The following is an 18,160-nucleotide window of genomic DNA, read 5'->3' on the forward strand; positions in this document are numbered from 1 at the left end:
GGCTACTTACGGTTTGTGGAAAAACGCTCAGCTAGTTTCCCTGGGAAGCGAAGGAACGCATAATGAACTCCTACTAAGTTTTAGAGTTTTTAGTTTTGGAGTGCGGGGCATGTGGTGGAGAGCTCACCTAGACTAGGTTTCCATAGGTGGAGGTTGCTCCTTGAGGGACCTCAGTGTCGTCATCTAAAATGACTGGCTCAGACTGCTTCCAAAATCCTTTCCAGTGCCAAATTCTTGAGAAACAAGATACCATTAACAAATTCAATATTTAGCACAAATGATATCGAATACATTCGACACGAGGACATACACTAGTGCTGTGTAGGTAGGAGAGCGAGGAGGATGTATAGAAAAGTAAAAGGTTAATATCTGCTCTCAAGGATTTAGTTGCAAAGTTAAAATTCAAAATTTAAACATTTAAAAATGTATTAGAAATCTAAATCGTGCATGTTACTTAAAATTTTTAAGTAATAATGGATATTAAATGAATATTATTTCTAATTTTCCAGCGGCTATTTTATTTTACATAGTATGCTTTAAGGCTTTTCTTGTTTTGGTTTTTTGTTTCTTGTTTATTTGTCCTTCCAATTTTTTTGACGAAAAACTGGCAGTTTCTCCTGTAGAGTGTTCCACAGCCTGGATTTTGTTGATCATGTCCCTGTATTCCTCTAACCCCTGTATTTCCTGTGTATTTGTAATTACACTTAGGTGCTTGACCAGATTTGTGTTTATTTTTTACATTGTTAGGTATATTTTATAGGTGCTGATATCTTTCCATCAGGTAGCATACATAGTGTCTGTTTCACTTTTTGTACTTTTTAGCAGACATTGATGAGCATTGCCTAAATAATTTCATTTTTTCTTCATTAGCCACAATTCTTTTATAAAGAGACACGTCCCTTCAACTATCTGGTTCCTGATCTACTGCATACAGGAAAGGCAGGATAGGTGCTTGGTTCTCTCTTTTATTTAAGTACTCAAAAGTACAAGTTGGTTCCCTAGCATCTTTTTTTTTTTTCTTTTGTAGCAAAAAACACAACATAAAATATACTATCCTAACCATTCTTTTTTTTTTTTAAGATTTTATTTATTTGACAGAGAAAGAGAGAGATCACAAGTAGGCAGCGAGGCAGGCAGAGAAAGAGAGGGGAGGAAGCAGGCTCCCCACGGAGCAGAGAGCCGGATGCGGGGCTCGATGCGGGGTTCCATCCCAGTACTCCGGGATCATGACCTGAGCCGAAGGCAGAGGCCTTAACCCACTGAGCCACCCAGGAGCCCCATATCCTAACCATTCTTGAGTGTATAGTAGTGTTAGCTATACACACATTGTTATACACTAGATCTCTAGAGCCTTTTCATCTTGCAAAACTGAAACCCATATATGCACTGAACAACTGCCCTTTCCCTCTGTCTCCAACTCCCAGCAACCACCATTCTAGTTTCTGTTTCTAGGGCTGGTTACTTCAGATAGTTGCTGTAAGTGGGATCATGTAGTACTTGTCTTTTTGCACTAGCAAAAACTAGCTTATTTTACTTAGCAAAATGTCCTTAAGTTTCATCCATGTTATGGCGTATGACAGGATTTCCTTCTTTTTAAAGGCTAATATTCTATTGTATGTATATGTCACATTTTCTTCATCCATTCATCTTTTGGTGGACATTTCAGACATTTTAGGTTGCTTCTACCTCTTGGCTAATGTAAATAATGCTGCAATAAACATGGGAGTACAGATATCTCTTCCAGATTGTTTTTCAATCTTTTGGATGGATCCCCAGCATATCCTGTGTTTTCTGCTCTAGACCTGCTACCAGCAGCCATTTCTTTAAGCCCCTCCCTAGGATTTTTTCCTGTTCAAATCTCAGCTCTGTCACTTAATAGCTATATTGGGCAAGGTGCTTAGCCTCAGTTTACTCATTCGTAAAATGTGGTTAATAATATTACCTACATTAAGGAACCGTTGTGAGGATTAAATAGGAGAAGGCACATAAGATACTAATCCAGTGCCTGGTATAATTATAAGTATTCCAAAAACATTAGTTGGATAAATTACTTCTTAATAATAGAAGAAGCATATGTCTTCTTGAATAAATTTTTCAGACTTCTTTGATTTCCTGTTACAATTTTAATCAATTGTCTTTAGACCTGATGAACAGCTATTATTATTCATGCTTCTATATGAATGAGTCTTGGATCCTGCATATTTTTCTTTCTTGGATTTCTGTCATTTGTTCACTTGTTTCTGTTTTGTTTGTATTTGTTTTGGTAGAGTACCTTCTTGAGGCTTTTTTTTTTTTTAGATGTGTGTAGGAAATAAATCCCCGTCCCCCGCTTTTTTTTTTTTTTTAATTTCCCTCTTGACTGATCATTTGCAGGGACATAGAATTCTAAGCTCAAACGAATTCTATGACATGGAATTCTCTTAGAGCTTTGAAAATATTGCTCCATTACCCTCTAATATCTAATATCATTGATAAAAATCTTTCTGCCAATCTAATGCAGTTGACCTTGGACCAACACAGGGGTTAGAGGCACTGACCACACCCAATGCAGTTGAAAATCCACGTATAACTTTCGACTCCCTGAAAACTTAACTACGAATAACCTGTTTACCAGAAGCCTTACTGATGACATAAACAGCCAGTTAACACAAGTTTTGTATGTTGCATGTATTATATACTTTATTCTTACAATGAACTAAGCTATAGAAAAGAAAATGTTAAGAAAATCATAAGGAAAATAAATTTACAGTACTGTATTGTAACAAAACCAGCATTTAAGTGGACCCATGCAGTTCAAACCTGTGTTGTTCAAGGGTCAACTAGATTTATTCCTTTGTAAGAAACTTGTTTCTCAGGTTTCTGTTTGTTTTTAAAGTTCTGAAACTTCATTTGGACTTATCTTGGTCTTTTTCTCGTTGATCCTTGTTGGAATTCAACGCCATCTTTAAATTTGGAGATGTGTCTTTGTTGTAGAAATTGTTCTTTTGATAATTTCCCCCTCTCCATTTCTGGAATCTGGATATTAGGTGAACATTTGTCCTTCTGGATTTATCTTCTGTATTTTAAAATTTTACCTGCATATTTTCCATTTCTACCTTTGCGTTTTACATTCTGAGCCACTTTACCTTTATGTATCTGTTTACTCATTTGTTCCCCATGAGGGTACGGTCCATACGGTCTTGATAGATTTTTTTTTTTTCCATTTCAACATTATTCTATTTGATTTCAAGGATTCTTTCTTGATCTCTGGTTGCTCTTTTGTCATAGTACCAGGTTCTGGTTTTTGTCACTAACTTGATATTAGTATTATTATTACAGAGCCAAAGAAACCTAAAGGCACATGCAGAATCCATTCAGATAATACTGTCTTCATGTGAACAAAAATATTGCCAGAAAACTTAATTCTGTCTTTAACAATCTAATTTGTTATTTAGCTCTTCCATTTTTTTTCTTTTTAAAAATATAATACACTGAGTATACATACCTGGTTGAAAGAATCGTATAGGTCTGCTTCCTGATCTGATTTCCAACTCCCCAAATCAGTCGGGGAATGGTTTCAATCCTTGAGCTGCTTATTTTGGTATTCACTAACATAATCCTAGCTTACATCCTTATTTCTAGAATTAAAAGAAAAAAAATTAGGTATTATCTGACTTCCCAAAATAGAGAGGAGGATTTAGTTCTTTAACAACACCCCCCCACCCCACCTCCCAAACACACTCACGTTTCATTCTCCTAATACAGTTTACTGATTTTTCTTGTGCATACCTATTTCAGGGCCAATTTGTGCTTACAGCCTCTGAAGGTTCTAGATGAAAGGAGCTGTGGCAATCTGAGGGTCTAAGACCATCTAATTTTTTCCATTTAAGGATTATTTTCTATCAAATATTGTGAAATAAATATATATATAAATGCATATATAAATATAATATATAATAAGTATATATTATATACATATATATATACATATGTATATAGTTAATCTTAAGAGTCTACAACTGAGCCTAGGAGAATACTATCTGTGACAGATTGTTTTCCAAAAATGGCCACAAAAAAATTCTGGTTGCCTACACTGTTCCAGAATTTTGCCACTCTCCCATCAAGAAGTATAGTTTAGGGGCATCTGGGTGGCTCAGTGGGTTAAGCCTCCAGCTCTTTGTTTCCACTCAGGTCATGATCTCATGGGTTGGGGACTAAGCCCCGACTTGGATTCTGTGCTCTGCCAGGAGTCTGCTTGAAGATTCTCTCCCTCTGCCCTTACCTCCCCTTGCACACATGTGCACTCTCTCTCAAATAAATAAATCTTTAAAATAAGTATACTTTATCTTTCTCTAAATTTTAGAGGCCTTTATGTGTATCTCTATGAAGAAGCAATGATGCTTGGTTTCTTTGTTTTTTAAGATTATTATTTTAGAGAGAGAAAGAGCATGATTGCATGACAGCAGGGGGAGGGGCAAAGAGAGAGGGAGAGAGAGAATCTCAAGCAGGCTCTCCGATGAACGCAGAGCCTGATGTGGGGATCAGGGATCCCAGGACCCTGAGATCATGACCTGAACCGAAATCAAGAGATGGGTGCTTAGATGACTGAGGCCCCAGGCACCCCAATGATGTTGATTTCTGAGTGCTATGGTCTGAATGTGTCCTCCCTCCCCCAAATTCACATTGAAATCCTAATCCTCAAAGGTGATATAGTAGGTTGGGGCTTTGGGAGCTGTTTAAGTCATAAGGGTGGCACCTTGGTGAATGGGATTAGTGCCTCTAAAAGAGGCTCCAGAGAGATCCTTAGCTCTTTCCATCATCTGAGGACGCTGCAGAAGTGAGCAGCCTGCAACCCACAGTCAAGAAGTTACCAGAACTTGATCATACTGGCACCCTGATCTTGGACTTTCAGCTTCCAGAACCGTGAGAAATAAATGTTTGTTGTTTATAAGCCACCTGTTGTCAAAAACCAACCTCTGTGCTCCAGAGCCAAAGCATACCATGAAGACAGAACTTGGAGATGAAGAGAATGCTTGTTTTCTTTGCCGGGTAAAGGGGGCCACAGCAGTCTAATGCCTTCGAAACTGCAGACCTGCCCAGGGTAAAAGGCTGAAGGGTTTTATAGGAAAATTATAGGATCTGGGAGGTTTTGGGGGTTTTGTTTTTAAAGATTTTTTAAAAAGATTTTATTTATTTGACAGAGAGAGACAGAGCAAGAGAGGGAACACAAGCAGGGGGAGTGGGAAAGGGAGAAACAGGCTTCCCACTGAACAGGGAGCCCAATGTGGGGCTCGATCCCAGGACCCCAGGATCATGACCCGAGCTGAAGGCAGATGCTTAAGGGACTGAGCCACCCAGGCTCAGTTTTTAAAGATTTTGTTTATTTGACAGAGAGAGTGAGAAAGCACAAGCAGGGGGTAGAGGGGAGGAATAGGCCCGACCCTGGGATATGAGCAGAAGGCAGGCACGTGACCAACTGAGCCATTCAGGCACCCCCTGGGTGGTTTTGAGAGGAATCTGGTCCATGCTGCCAGCCACATTTAGTCATGTCTTCCTAAGGTGGTCTTGTGACCAGTGCCAGTGCTGGCCATCTGACTCTCATTACTAAGTATACATTGAGGTCAGCAAAGATGTCAATATAGATACTGAGTTCCTGGAACAAAGGATTCTACGGAAAAACAAGTGAGGGGAAGGAGGAGGCTTCAAGAATGAGGAAGAGAAAAAATTATTGAGTTTCAAGCCAAGGCTTGCGGGAGCATTAGTGTGTTCATCTTTTTTTTTTTTTTTTTAAATGTGTTTTTTAAATTTTTTTTTTTAAGATTTTATTTATTTGACAGAGAGAGAGAGAGAGAGAGAGAGAGAGAGAGAGAGACATCACAAGTAGGCAGAGGCAGGCAGAGAGAGAGGTGGGAGGAAGCAGGCTTCCCGCAGAGCAGAGAGCCCGACGCAGGGCTCCATCCCAGGACCCTGGGATCACAACCTGAGCCGAAGGCAGAGGCTTTAACCCACTGAGCCACCCAGGCGCCCCGTGTGTTCATCTTAATTTCCACCCATCTTTACCTTTCTGTAGCAGTCTGTGGTGTTTTGTATAGCAGCTCAATGGACAAAGACACTGAGCCTAGAACACTGTATTCCATCTGTCTTTGTCTTTTTCTCTCTCTCTCAACAACCCTCCCAATAGCCACATGGAAATTACCCTTTGTTTCTCACAAAATGAGCCCATGTCTGTAGCTGAGTAGTTTTCTTAGTCATCTTTCAGCCCATGTAAGTTTGAAGAGCCAAAAAACACAAAATTTATTTTGTAATGTATCTTTTAGTCCAAAATGTTACAATTGTTTTAACGTCTTACAATTCCTTGTGTCAATTTACAACTTCATTACACAAATACCCATCAGGAAATCTTGTCAAGGTAAGCTCTTCTCTACATTGGGATTCTCCAGAGGCTGCTGAGATACATCCTTTCTCAAGAATGGCTGCAGTATTTCTGGTCTTCATGGTCTCCCAGATGTTTGCCACTTCTGCACAGCAAACAGCCGCTATCAACCTCCAGATGTTGTGAGATTCCAAAAATTCCAAACCTCTGCCCCCCCCAAACCCCCCCCCCCCCCGCCCCGCCCTGAGCTGCTTGGTGCAGAAAAGCTGTCCATGCCATGCCAAGCTCTATTCTCATTGTGGATTCATGAGCGTAACAAATGTAGTTTTAAACCACTGAGTGCTTTGATACAAAGCAAGAGAATTTGTAACAAATAGAATACTGTTAATACTTTGAAAGCCCCTTCTATGTCCCTCCCTGTTTGTGTTTTCTTCTTACTCTTCCAGAAGTAACTAGAGGTCTGAATTACTTATAATTCCCTTGCTTTTTATTTTTTCCAAAAGTTTTTTTTACCTAAGTGATCTCTACACTAGACACGAGGCTTGAATTCATGACCCTAAGATCAAGAGTCCCATGCTCTTTTGATGGAACCAGCCAGGCACCCCTCCCTTGCTTTTAAGTTGACCTCACCACATCCCTAAGTACCTCTAGACAATGTATTATATTTACCTGTTTTCAGCAAACAGATCAAATATTTTTGGGCTTGCTTTTTCATACATGACTTCTAGGATTCGTTGATATTACATAATACTTCTCATTGGGTGACTACACTGCAATTTATTTATTAATTTTCCTGTCAATGGGTATTTGGAGAGACTTTTTTTCTCTTGCAATGCTGACATGAACATTTTGTATGCCTCCTGGCACATGTACAAGAGTTTTTCTAGGATAAAACAGATTTGTGCACATTATATTTACTATGTGATGTAAAATTACTTTTGGGAGATGGTTGTATCAATAGACACACCCATCTTCAACACACATCCTGTTCCATGTACTCTACACTTGGTATCCCCAGACTTTCAAATTTTATCATTCTAGTACATATCTGCCTCCTTAACAGACTTAAGTCCCTTTATGTCCCCTTCCAAAGCAGGTGTTGTAATCGGAGAGCATCCTGGAGGATCTGCGGTGCCAGTCAAGCTTATCCTCAGCTTCCCCCACTGCAGGTTAAGTCAACCTTCACACATTTGCTAAAATGACTATCACTCACCTTATGTGTTTTCCAGCTTCTAGAACTTTGTAGCTTTCATTTATTTCTCATTTTTGTCTTTTGAGATAATTTTTTGACTGTTTTAATGACATTTAAGGAGGGAGTTAGAATTAAATGTATGTGTTGTCAGCATATCTTCCACCATGGAGAGATTTTTAAAATTTCAGTAAGTGTTTTGGGGTGCCTGGGTGGCTCAGTCGGTTAAGCATCTGACTGGGATCTCGGGGTCCTGGGGATCAGTCCCGTGTTTGGCTCTGCGCTCAGGAGGGAGTCTGCTTCCCCTTTCCCTCTGCTTGTCCACTGTCTTTAAAATAAGTAAAATCTTTAAAGAAAATTTTTTAGTTAAGTTTTTTATTTCTAAATGTTTTGGCTTGTTCTTAAAATTTCATCTTTTCTGCAGTTCCTATTTCTTATTACTTTTTGATTCCATTTTTTTCCTTAAAAACTATTATATACCTTTATAATCTGGATGTGACAATTTCTGTATCTCATACTGTCTTTCAGAGTCTTTTTATGTGTTGTTTATTTCAGACTCATTCAAGTGGCTTCTTTGTGAGTTTAATAATTTTGTGAGCTCATCTACAGGTGAGCTTAATCTGAGACAGTCTTGAGGTCTTAAATTAGGGGCCAGGAAACTATGTCTCAAGGGTCAAGTTCAGTCCATTACCTGCTTTTGTATATGTTCTACCAGACCACAGCCAGGCCCGTTGTTATGTACTGTCTATAGCTCCTTTGCACCACAACAGCGGAGTTAAATAGTTGCTACAGACATTGGATGGCCCAAAAGTAAAAAGAAAAAAAAATACCTCCTGCTCTTTACCAAAAAGTGTGCCAACTTCTGGGGATGCCTGGGTAGCTCAGTCAGTTAAGCATCTGCCTTTGGCTCAGGTCACGATCCCGGGGTCCTGGGATCGAGTTCTATGTCGGGCTCCTTGCTCAGCGAGGAGACTGCTTCTCCCCCTGCTTGGGCTCTCTCTGACAAATAAATAAAATCTTAAAAAAAAAAAAAAAGTGTGCCAACTTCTGATCTAAATTATGGATATTTTCTCCAGAGAAGATGTATTTGCTTCTGCCAGGACCAGGGGTTTGAGGAATTTCATGATCTGCACCAACCTTACCCTTCTTTGAGAACTCACACTAAACTTATAAGCAAAGCAATGGAAAAAAGGCCTGCAGATTACCTATTCCACTATATTGCAAAAAGTAGCTGTATAGTATCTTCTCTTTGACTATATTGTTCTGATTTTAAGACAGTATGAATCTTTTTTCATTTAAAGGGTGGATCCTTGGGGTGTGTGGGTGGCTCTGGTCTTGGTCTCAGAGTCCTGGGATCCAGCCCGGCGTGGGGCTCCACACTCAGTGGGGAGTCTGCTTGAGATTCTTTTTTTCCCTCTGCCCCTCCCACCACTCCATGTGGGCTCTCTCTCAAATTAAATCTTTAAAAAAAAAAAAAGGGTGGATCCTTTCAACCTAGAGACACATGTCCTTTTATGTAACTTTTCTTGTATTATTTAATAATTTCCTTACCTCAAGTCTTTTCTGTTCTCTTAAACTCCAGCTATTAAAATGTTAGACCTCCTGATTTAATTTTTTAATTTTCTTTTTTCTTCTTTATTTCTTAACCTTCGGGTTATGTTCTCAGGGGGAGTTCCTCAACAACTTCCAACCCTTCTAATAAATTGCTGTGGCTAACATTTTTTTTTCCTATTAGGAAATATGTTTTATTTTTTCCCCCTTCAAAATAAGTTTTGCAAACCCCATAAAATACAACACACAATACAAAATGGTTCCATTTACTGTGATTCTACAGAATGATCTCCTGGCAGGACAATGCAGATAAGGCACATAGCAAAACGGACATTTGGCCCATATTTTATTCTAAACCTAAACATCATGAATAATCCCTCTCCCATAAGAGAGGATCTGACAATAATAAAATGGCCATTTTTAGGCTATCCAAGTATGATTTGCCATAGAAGCAGAGGCAAAGTAATAAAAAGGGAATATTTAAAAGTACTTTCTCCTCCCTCAGTTCTCCCATTTCCCCATTCTGTCCTCTTCCTCCCCCTATTCCTCCTCCTCCTCATCTTCCTTATTCTCATGGGAGTAAGCACTGATGACCATACAGTTTGGCTAATATTTTTAATTTCCAAGGACAGTTCCTTGCTCCAAATATCCCTTTTGAAAGTCTCCTATAAGGTCAACTAATCTTTGACAAAGCAGGAAGAATATCCAATGGAAAAAGAATCTCTCTTCCACAAATGGTGTTGGGAAAACTGGGCAACAACATGCAGAAGAATGAAACTGATCACTTTCTTATACTATACTACCAAAAATAAATTCAAAATGGATAAAAGACCTAAATATGAGACAGGAAACAATCAAAATCCTAGAAGAGCGCCAAAGTAACTTCTTACAAGACATGTTGCCAGAGGCAAGAAACAAAAGTAATAATGCTGGGACTTCAAGATAAAAAGTTTCTGCACAGCGAAGTAAACAATCAACAATACTAAAAGGCAGCCTATGGAATGAAAGAAGATATTTGCAAATAAAATATCTGATAAAGGCTTAGTATCCAAAATTTATAAAGACCTTATCAAACTCAACACCCAAAAAACAAATAATCCAGTTAAGAAATGGACAGAAGACATCCAGATGGTTAACAGACACATGAAAAAATGCTCAACATCACTCATCACCAGGGAAATACAAATCAAAATCATGATATAGGACCTCACACCTGTCAGAATGGCTTAAAGAAACAGAGGAAACAAGAGGTGTTGGTGAGGATGTAGAAAAAGGGGAACCCTCTTACACTGTTGGTAGAACTGGTGCAGCGACTCTGGCAAACAGTATGGAGCTTCCTCTAAAGTTAAAAATAGAACTACCCCACGATCTGGCAATTGCGCTACTAGGTATTTACCCAAAGGATAAAAAAACACAGATTTGAAGGGGTACAGGCACTCCAATGTTTATAGTGTCATTATCAACAATAGGCAAACTATGGAAAGAGCCCAAATGTCCATCGACTGATGAATGGATAAAGAAGATCATCAAAAAGAACGAAATCTTGGCACTTGTAATGACATGTATGGAGCTAGTGTATTATGCTAAAGTGAAGTAAGTCAGCCAGAGAAAGATAAATACTGTATCACCTCACTCATATGTGGAATTTAAGAAACAAAACAGATGACCATATGGGAGGAGGGAAAAAGAGGGAAACAAAGCATAAGAGACTCTTAATGGTAGAGAACAAACTGAGGGTTGATGGGGGGGGTGGGTGGGAGAGGGACTGGATGGGGGATGGGTAATAAGGAGGGCACTTGTTGTGATGAGCACTGAGTGTTGTATGTAAGTGATGAACCACTGAATTCTACTCCTGAGACCAATACTGTATGTTAACTAATTAGAATTTAACTAAAATTTTGAAACAAAAAAAATCCCCAAAGCATCCTGTTCTCATTTAATGGATACAAGGTCTGCTTTCTTTCAAAATGTTAATTACCTTTGGGGGTGGATATTTTTCTGATCCCTGGATTATATTTGCCTCCTCTCAGCCCTAACAATGTCTGATCTCTTATGGATTGGAGATTTTCCTCAATTATCTGGTGATCCTGGTTTTAAGTTCATATTTAATAGTAGGCAATAAAGAGTTGAACAGAAACCCCATGTATACTTCTATGACATGAAATTAGTGGGCTTCTCTGAAGAATGATAAAGTGACAAGCAGGCTTTTCACCAAGATACAACGAAAATGAGTATCTGGACATCTTTTCTCTAAGGCCAATTAATTTCTCTGAAGAAAAAAAAACCCTGGCCGAGAAGCCTATACCCATGGCCAGCATCGTTCGAACATGATTACCAAGCCCACATTGAGAATGCAGATTTTCACTTAACCGTATTTTCAACCCTATACACATCTAACCCAGGCTGTCTGTTATTTCTGGTGCCCTGTTAAGTCTGACCTTCCAGTTCAGCTGTTCAAGAGAATTAACCTCTGGCCTTCTGATCAAAAAGGCAGAAGGACAAAAAGTGGTCAGCCACCTTAAGAAAGGGCAGGAAAAGGTAATTCAATGATTTTATACACAAACTTGCAACCATTTTTATTCATTTTCTTAAACATCCCAAGCATCATCTCTGAATACAAGCACCAGTTCTCCCCAGAAGTGCGCATCTTTTCTGGGGATACTGCCTCTCTCACTGAACTAACTGCCTTTTGCTGGCACTCAGATTGTCCTGGGTTCTGGCTCTGCTAATAAGTTACTTAGTCTTTCTCTACCTGCATTTCGTTTTTCCAAGAACTTACTGAATTCTCTTACCCTTTGATTTCTTGTTTCCTCTTTCATTTATCATTGTGTGGTTATACTTTCCTGTTATTTTACTGAAATTTCAGGAGAGAGAAAATAAATTAATAGTCAATCTGCAGTTTTAGCAGAAATTCTTCAAACTGAATTGTAAATAATCCCAAAATATTGGTATGGAAATGTTTTCATGCATTTCCCTTCCTAGTTAGTAAATCCTGTTAGAGATTTCATAACAATAGAACAAATGGACGACCAAATACTGAACAAACAGGACTCTGAAATCAAATAAATGGACATTTTTAGTGTAAGTCACATTTTAATATAGCTTTAAAAACACTTCCAAATATAACTACAAATTTAATCAGGAAAAATACCTGAAAGGAACATGTATCTTAATTAACCATTAGTACATTATTTTAAAGAATTATTTTCCTGAATCCTTGGCTTACTTCATTGGGTTTATAAAGATATAAACCTACTGATTTTTCCATTTTAATTATTTTGTTAAATGTAGTTTTTTCCAGTTGATAGTTATAAATAAACCTGTTGACAAAAATCACATTTTCAATAGGGAAAAAGTTTCCCTTAATAAGTTGGTAAAGACTCTAAGTTGGTACTTTAAACTTCTGATTTACTATTAAAGTAGCAATTAGTAAAATCCACACCCTACCCTAAATTAAGCTTTTCTAATGCAAAAATCTTTATAAAAAGTGTACTCTGAGTGCAATAAAATCTCCATTTAAAAAAAAAAAAAAAAAACAACAACACACAGACATACCAAAATAATTCATCATGACAATCAGAGCAAAGAAAGATTTAACAGTCTCAGGTTTGCTAAGGAAAACATTATTGTGGAAGGCATCCAAGGAGTCTAAAATGGTTCTGCTGTGGAAACAAGGCTGCAGGCTGATGCATACTACTGTTAAAACAGCTCTCCCCCCTTACAGTGAGACATCAGTGCATATTCCTTTACATATTAAAAAAAAAACTTTAATTTTTAAAAATTATCAATTCGCTTTAAAATGATTGTTTAACTCACCTTGAAAACACAGACTGGCTATGATAAATCCATTATTTAACAAATTGCTTATTTCCAACAACCTCAAGGAAAAGGGCTAAAACTCATTGAAAGGTCAGGAAGTTCTAATGCAGATCAGAAAAGAGGGAGAGAAGTCCAAAGCTTTTTGTGGAATGGAAGAGCAACAATATGTATTTTAAAATACTGAAACATTATGGGCTCAGGCTCTACAACTTTTAAAACACAGCAGTAAACCAAAATTATTAAAACATGAACCCTATCTCATTCTCAAAAACAATTTTCTGCTACATACATAAATAAAAAGTGCTTGTAACTAATAATATACAACACTAAAAATAAGTCTTGAAATCACGTAGGCTTATGTCTCATTGCCAGCAATGAGAGTGGTATATGCTAAGGGTGCCATAGTATTTACAAAAGGCAAAAAATATATATATGTTTTCAATTATTATTTCCTATGGTTTTAATGTTATCATTATACCATTGAGCATAAAATAATCTTTTACATGGTAATTAAAACAGATTATATTATGGAAGAGTAAAATGCTGGGAAATCCTCCTTAAGGATTTCTGAAGATTAAGTGTCTGTACTAGTTCATAATGAAAAACATGAATAGAACACAATTCTGGAAAAAAAAAAAGACTAATTTATTTGTTTTATAAGATAAAATATAACGAGTGATCTTAGTTTGATGCCAAGAAGTGATAGCTTAGGATGCCATCTTAACCAAGAATAAATTCATAGTATTTCTTATTCACTTAAATAAGACAGGAAGGGAAATTCTAATTCCTGCCACCTGCCCAGTCACATCAAAAATTCTTAAGAAGTTAAAATAAAAACACTTTGGGTTTTTGGTTATTCTTTAATATCAAAATTTCCCGATACCCTGGAAGCAATGAGTTCAATTTGGTGTCTTCTTGTGTTCTGGGAAACAACAGTAAGTTTATACTAATGACACAGTCTTCAAATGCTGTGACCGATTATTTGTGAGTTATAATCTGCAGGCTCCATTTTTAAAATATGTGGGATGACACTGTCAATTCGTACATTGCCAATGAGACCTTTGAAAAACAATTCTTCAGTGATGGTAGCATTCATCAGTCTCAAAGCAGGCAATCTGAGTAGTAGTCTAGACAACCTAAAAAGGGGAAGGAAAAACAAGGGTGTAAATCCAAAAGAGATTTAGTAGAAAAATAGGAGTAATTTCTGCATGTATATTGGTTGTGGTCTAATTTAATAAAGATCTAATTTTCAGAAGTTACTGAAAAACTTAAGTACTCTTAAGCCTTAGAGGATATGACAATCATCTGGAAATAAATGTAGCCCAGCAGACTTCATTGGAAAGAAAGCTTTGCTCTTAACTGCTACGCTGTGTTGTCTCCACTTGGCCGTATGGACCATGAAACCACTAAGTTATTTATTTATTTTTAAAAAAGATTTATTTATTTTAGAGAGAGCGCATGTGCACACAAGTGCAGGGTGGGGGCAAAGAGGGGGAGAGAGAGAGAGAATCTCAAGACTCCCCACTGAGCTTGGAGCCCAACAAAGACCCATCCCACTATCCTGAGGATCACGATCTGAGCTGAAATCAAGAGTTGGACGCTCAACCAACTGAGCCACTCTGGCACCCCACCATGGAACTAAGTTACTGAAACACATATCAAATTATACATTTAAGAATGGCTTAGAGATTTAGTTGAGGTTTTAGGAGCAGCAATGTTTTGTGTTATTAGTACACGGGGGGCTCAATGGTGATCAAAGAACAAATGGAAATGGTCAAACAGGCAATAGTTATTACTGGGAAGACAGGAACAGAATATGGAATCAGGAAACACTGGGTTTAAATCGTGACTCAATTATCCCTCTACGTATGTGAATGCGTGTTAGCCACTTACTCCTTGTCTCTCTGTTGTGGTAAAGATTAACGAAACGATTCCTGCCAGTTTTTGTGCTACTGAGGATCTTAAAGACAAAACCATACCCTGCATAAGGTATACGTTGAAAACTGCCATCCAAAGATAATTTATTATTTTTAAATAAATCAGAATGTAAGAAACTGAGAGAGCTTCAGAGATCAATCAAAGTACCTGGAACCTACTGGAACAGAGGTCAGCCAACAGCTATATGCCAAGAAGGAGGAAAAATTTAAATAGTATATTTGTTTGTACAATGAGGTATAAAACAACTTTTGAAACTTTAAAACACTGAGAACAGTCAAAACAAAATAAACAATAACAACAAAAAACTTTCTGAAAAGCTTCGTGTCTATATCCCTCTTGTATTCTAAGGCCTTGTACTCTAACACTTGTGACCAACTGAAAACAGGATTAAGTCACCTTTTTAAAAAAAAAAAAAAAAAGATTTATTTATTTATTTGACACAAGTAGGCAGAGAGGCAGGCAAAGAGAGAGGAAGGAAAGCAGGCTCCCTGCTGAGCAGAGAGCCCAATGCGGGGCTCGATCGCAAGACTCTGGGATCATGACCTGAGCCATAGGCAGAGGCTTTAACCCACTGAGCCACCCAGGTGCCTCCAACCTTTTTTTAAAAGATTTTATTTATTTATTTGACAGACAGAAATCACAAGTAGGCAGAAAGGCAGGGAGAGAGAGAGGGGGAAGTAGGCTCCCTGCTGAGCAGAGAGCCCGATTCGGGGCTCGATCCCAGGACCCTGGGATCATGACCTGAGCTGAAGGCAGAGGCTTTAACCCACTGAGCCACCCAGGCGTGCCAGAATTAGCTATTTCAAAGGTCCAGGCTGACTAAAACACTGATTTACTCTTGGAATGGGAAATAATGAAATGATTTACAAAAAATTTTTAAGATGGATTTAATTAAACAGTATTTAACTTTTAGATACCTGTAGGTGTCATCTGGATATGTTTTGGTTATATAATCTTGGAATTCCACATATGCCTTTTCTTGAAATTTCTCAATTTGTTCCATATTTTCTAGGCCTGGATGATCTGAAACATTAAAGAATATATTGTTACCCTAGTTCCGAATGCTCATTTAATAAGGCAGAGAGACATGAGATAGAAGGGGGTGGAAAGAACAACTCAGTCAAAGAGGAAAAAAGCGCTTATCCTATGCGTGGTTCTCTCACTCCACAAATACATTTAGTAACCAACCCACCTACTAAATGCCAGACACTGTACTTTAAACCCTTTTAAAAAAATTATTTTTTTATTTTTTTAAAAGATTTTATTTATTTGAGAGGGAAAGAGATAGAAGAGTATGAGTGGGGAAAAGGGCAGAGGGAGAAACAGACTCCCAGCTGAGCCAGGAGCCTGATATAGGGCTCCATCCCAGGACCCCAGGATCATGACGTGAGCTGAGCTGAAGGCAGACACTTAACTGACTAAGCCACCCAAGGGCCCATGTACTTTAACGCCTCTAACTATTCTGTCTCATATACATATTCTAAAATGTCAGTAAATGAGGTATTTTTTTTCTACTAAAATAAATACTTTTCTCTATTCCAAAAGTCATGGAAGGGAGTTTGATCATTTGGCTTCAACAGGAACAAAAAATAAAATGACTTAGCTTAGTTAAAAAAGCACTTTTAATCCAGTGAAAATTTTGCAGATTATATTCTACACTACTTTTTTCATTAAGAACCTCCCAATCACTGTTAGGCAAAAAGATACTTCCAGAATTATCAAAGAATAGACAGTATCTCTACCAGAAAAACTGTAAACATAAACATGAAATAATCTATATAAACATTTTAATAGTCACTATAAAATTTCACAAAAATGGGACTATTAAGAGGACTTCAATAAAATTATGCCTAACTTTGGCAATATTGAAAAACATGGAAAGCTCTGCTCTAAAGAGAATAAAAAGAAAAATAAAATATTGGGACTATTTAATAAAATAAAATTACATTAAATCACCTCTATATTCTTTCAATTTTAAGAAAATGAAGATGACAAATTGGTTGTGATTAAAATGGAAATACATGTTATTAACTTATATGAAACATCGTAAGAAACAAAAAAAAAGGTTTAACTGTCATATTAGTATCACCAAGTTTAAGAAGCAGCTTTCCTCAAATAATTTTACTATGATGCACAGGAATAGAAATACATATAAAAATAAAAATACAGGCTCTAAAAGAACAGTCGATTTTTCTTATTCATAAATTGATCACTGAGCTTACTTGTCATTTTACTGTATGTAAAAGCTAGAAACTGTAAAAGCTAGAGACATTTTTCTATTTGTTGGTAACTCTAATAAGATGTTTAGAAGTTTAACCCATTAACAAACCAATACTCATCTTTCATTTGCCTTCTAATGATGCCTACCAAAATATGCCTAAGAATTCAAATGTTGATGTGAACATAATTATGTCATTTCAATGATTTCTTCAACTTTCCGTTTCATACTTCTAATATCCATAAATTTCACTGATATAAAGTGTATAATTCAATAGTTTTTCATAGATTCAGAGCTGCGCAACCATCACTACAACTGAATTTTAGAACCCTTTGTCACCCCAAGAGAAACTCTGTATCCACTGGCAGTCACTTCCCATGCTCCCCCTCCTTAGTCCCTGGCAGCCACTAATCTAGTTTATGTTTCCACAGATTTGCCCATTCCAAACATGTCATATAAATGGAATCATATAAAATGTGGTCTTTTAAGGGGGGCCTGGGTGGCTCAGTGGGTTAAAGCCTCTGCCTTTGGCTCAGGTCATGATCCCAGGGTCCTGGAATCGAGCCCTGCATCGGGCTCTCTGCTCAGCAGGGAGCCTGCTTCCTCTTCTCTTTCTGCCTGCTTCTCTGCCTACTTGTGATCTCTGTCAAATACATAAAAAAAAAAAAACCTTAAAAAAAAATATGGTCTTTTGTGCTGGCTTCTTTCACTTAGGATACTGTTTTCAACCACGGTGTAGCATGTATCAGAATTTCATTCCATTTTATGCCTGATACTCTACTGTGTATAGCTATTACATTTGGTTTACTCATTTGCTGACGGACACTTGGGTTGTTTCCACTTTCAGTGCATCATTTCACGTTCCCACCAGCAATGTATGAGATGCCCCCAACGCTGTTTTGAATAAGAAGGAAATGTTTCTGTACCTGGACTGAAGAGGACTATCGCCTTCAGGTAGGCATATTCATATCCGTCAATGCAGAGTTTAACCATGCTGTTACAGAACTCCTGTAGTTTGAAGATGTGCTCCATCAACAATTTTCTTCTTTCTGTTGACATTTTATCTTTAATTAAAAACAAACAAATGAAAGCT

At 37.6% G+C, this 18,160-nt stretch overlaps 1 protein-coding gene across 4 annotated transcripts in view; it reads right to left on the reverse strand.

Annotated features, from left to right (window-relative positions):
- Positions 1-12,629: 12,629 nt before the first annotated feature.
- The window catches only part of NR2C1 (nuclear receptor subfamily 2 group C member 1), a 44,811-nt gene continuing 39,280 nt past the window's right edge, over positions 12,630-18,160 (reverse strand). For 3 of the 4 annotated variants that reach the window (XM_047740307.1, XM_047740304.1, XM_047740306.1), the window contains 3 exons: positions 17,994-18,131; positions 15,767-15,872; positions 12,630-14,047 (listed from right to left, as the gene is read on the reverse strand). In XM_047740307.1, coding sequence (XP_047596263.1) covers positions 13,873-14,047; positions 15,767-15,872; positions 17,994-18,131 — 419 coding nt within the window. In that variant the 3' untranslated portion in view covers positions 12,630-13,872. The remainder of the gene's footprint in view (positions 14,048-15,766; positions 15,873-17,993; positions 18,132-18,160) is intronic. The other variant, XM_047740305.1, reaches the window with a different exon arrangement.

This window comes from Lutra lutra, chromosome 8, assembly GCF_902655055.1.
Source record: "Lutra lutra chromosome 8, mLutLut1.2, whole genome shotgun sequence".
In the NCBI taxonomy this organism is placed as follows: Eukaryota; Metazoa; Chordata; class Mammalia; order Carnivora; family Mustelidae; genus Lutra; species Lutra lutra.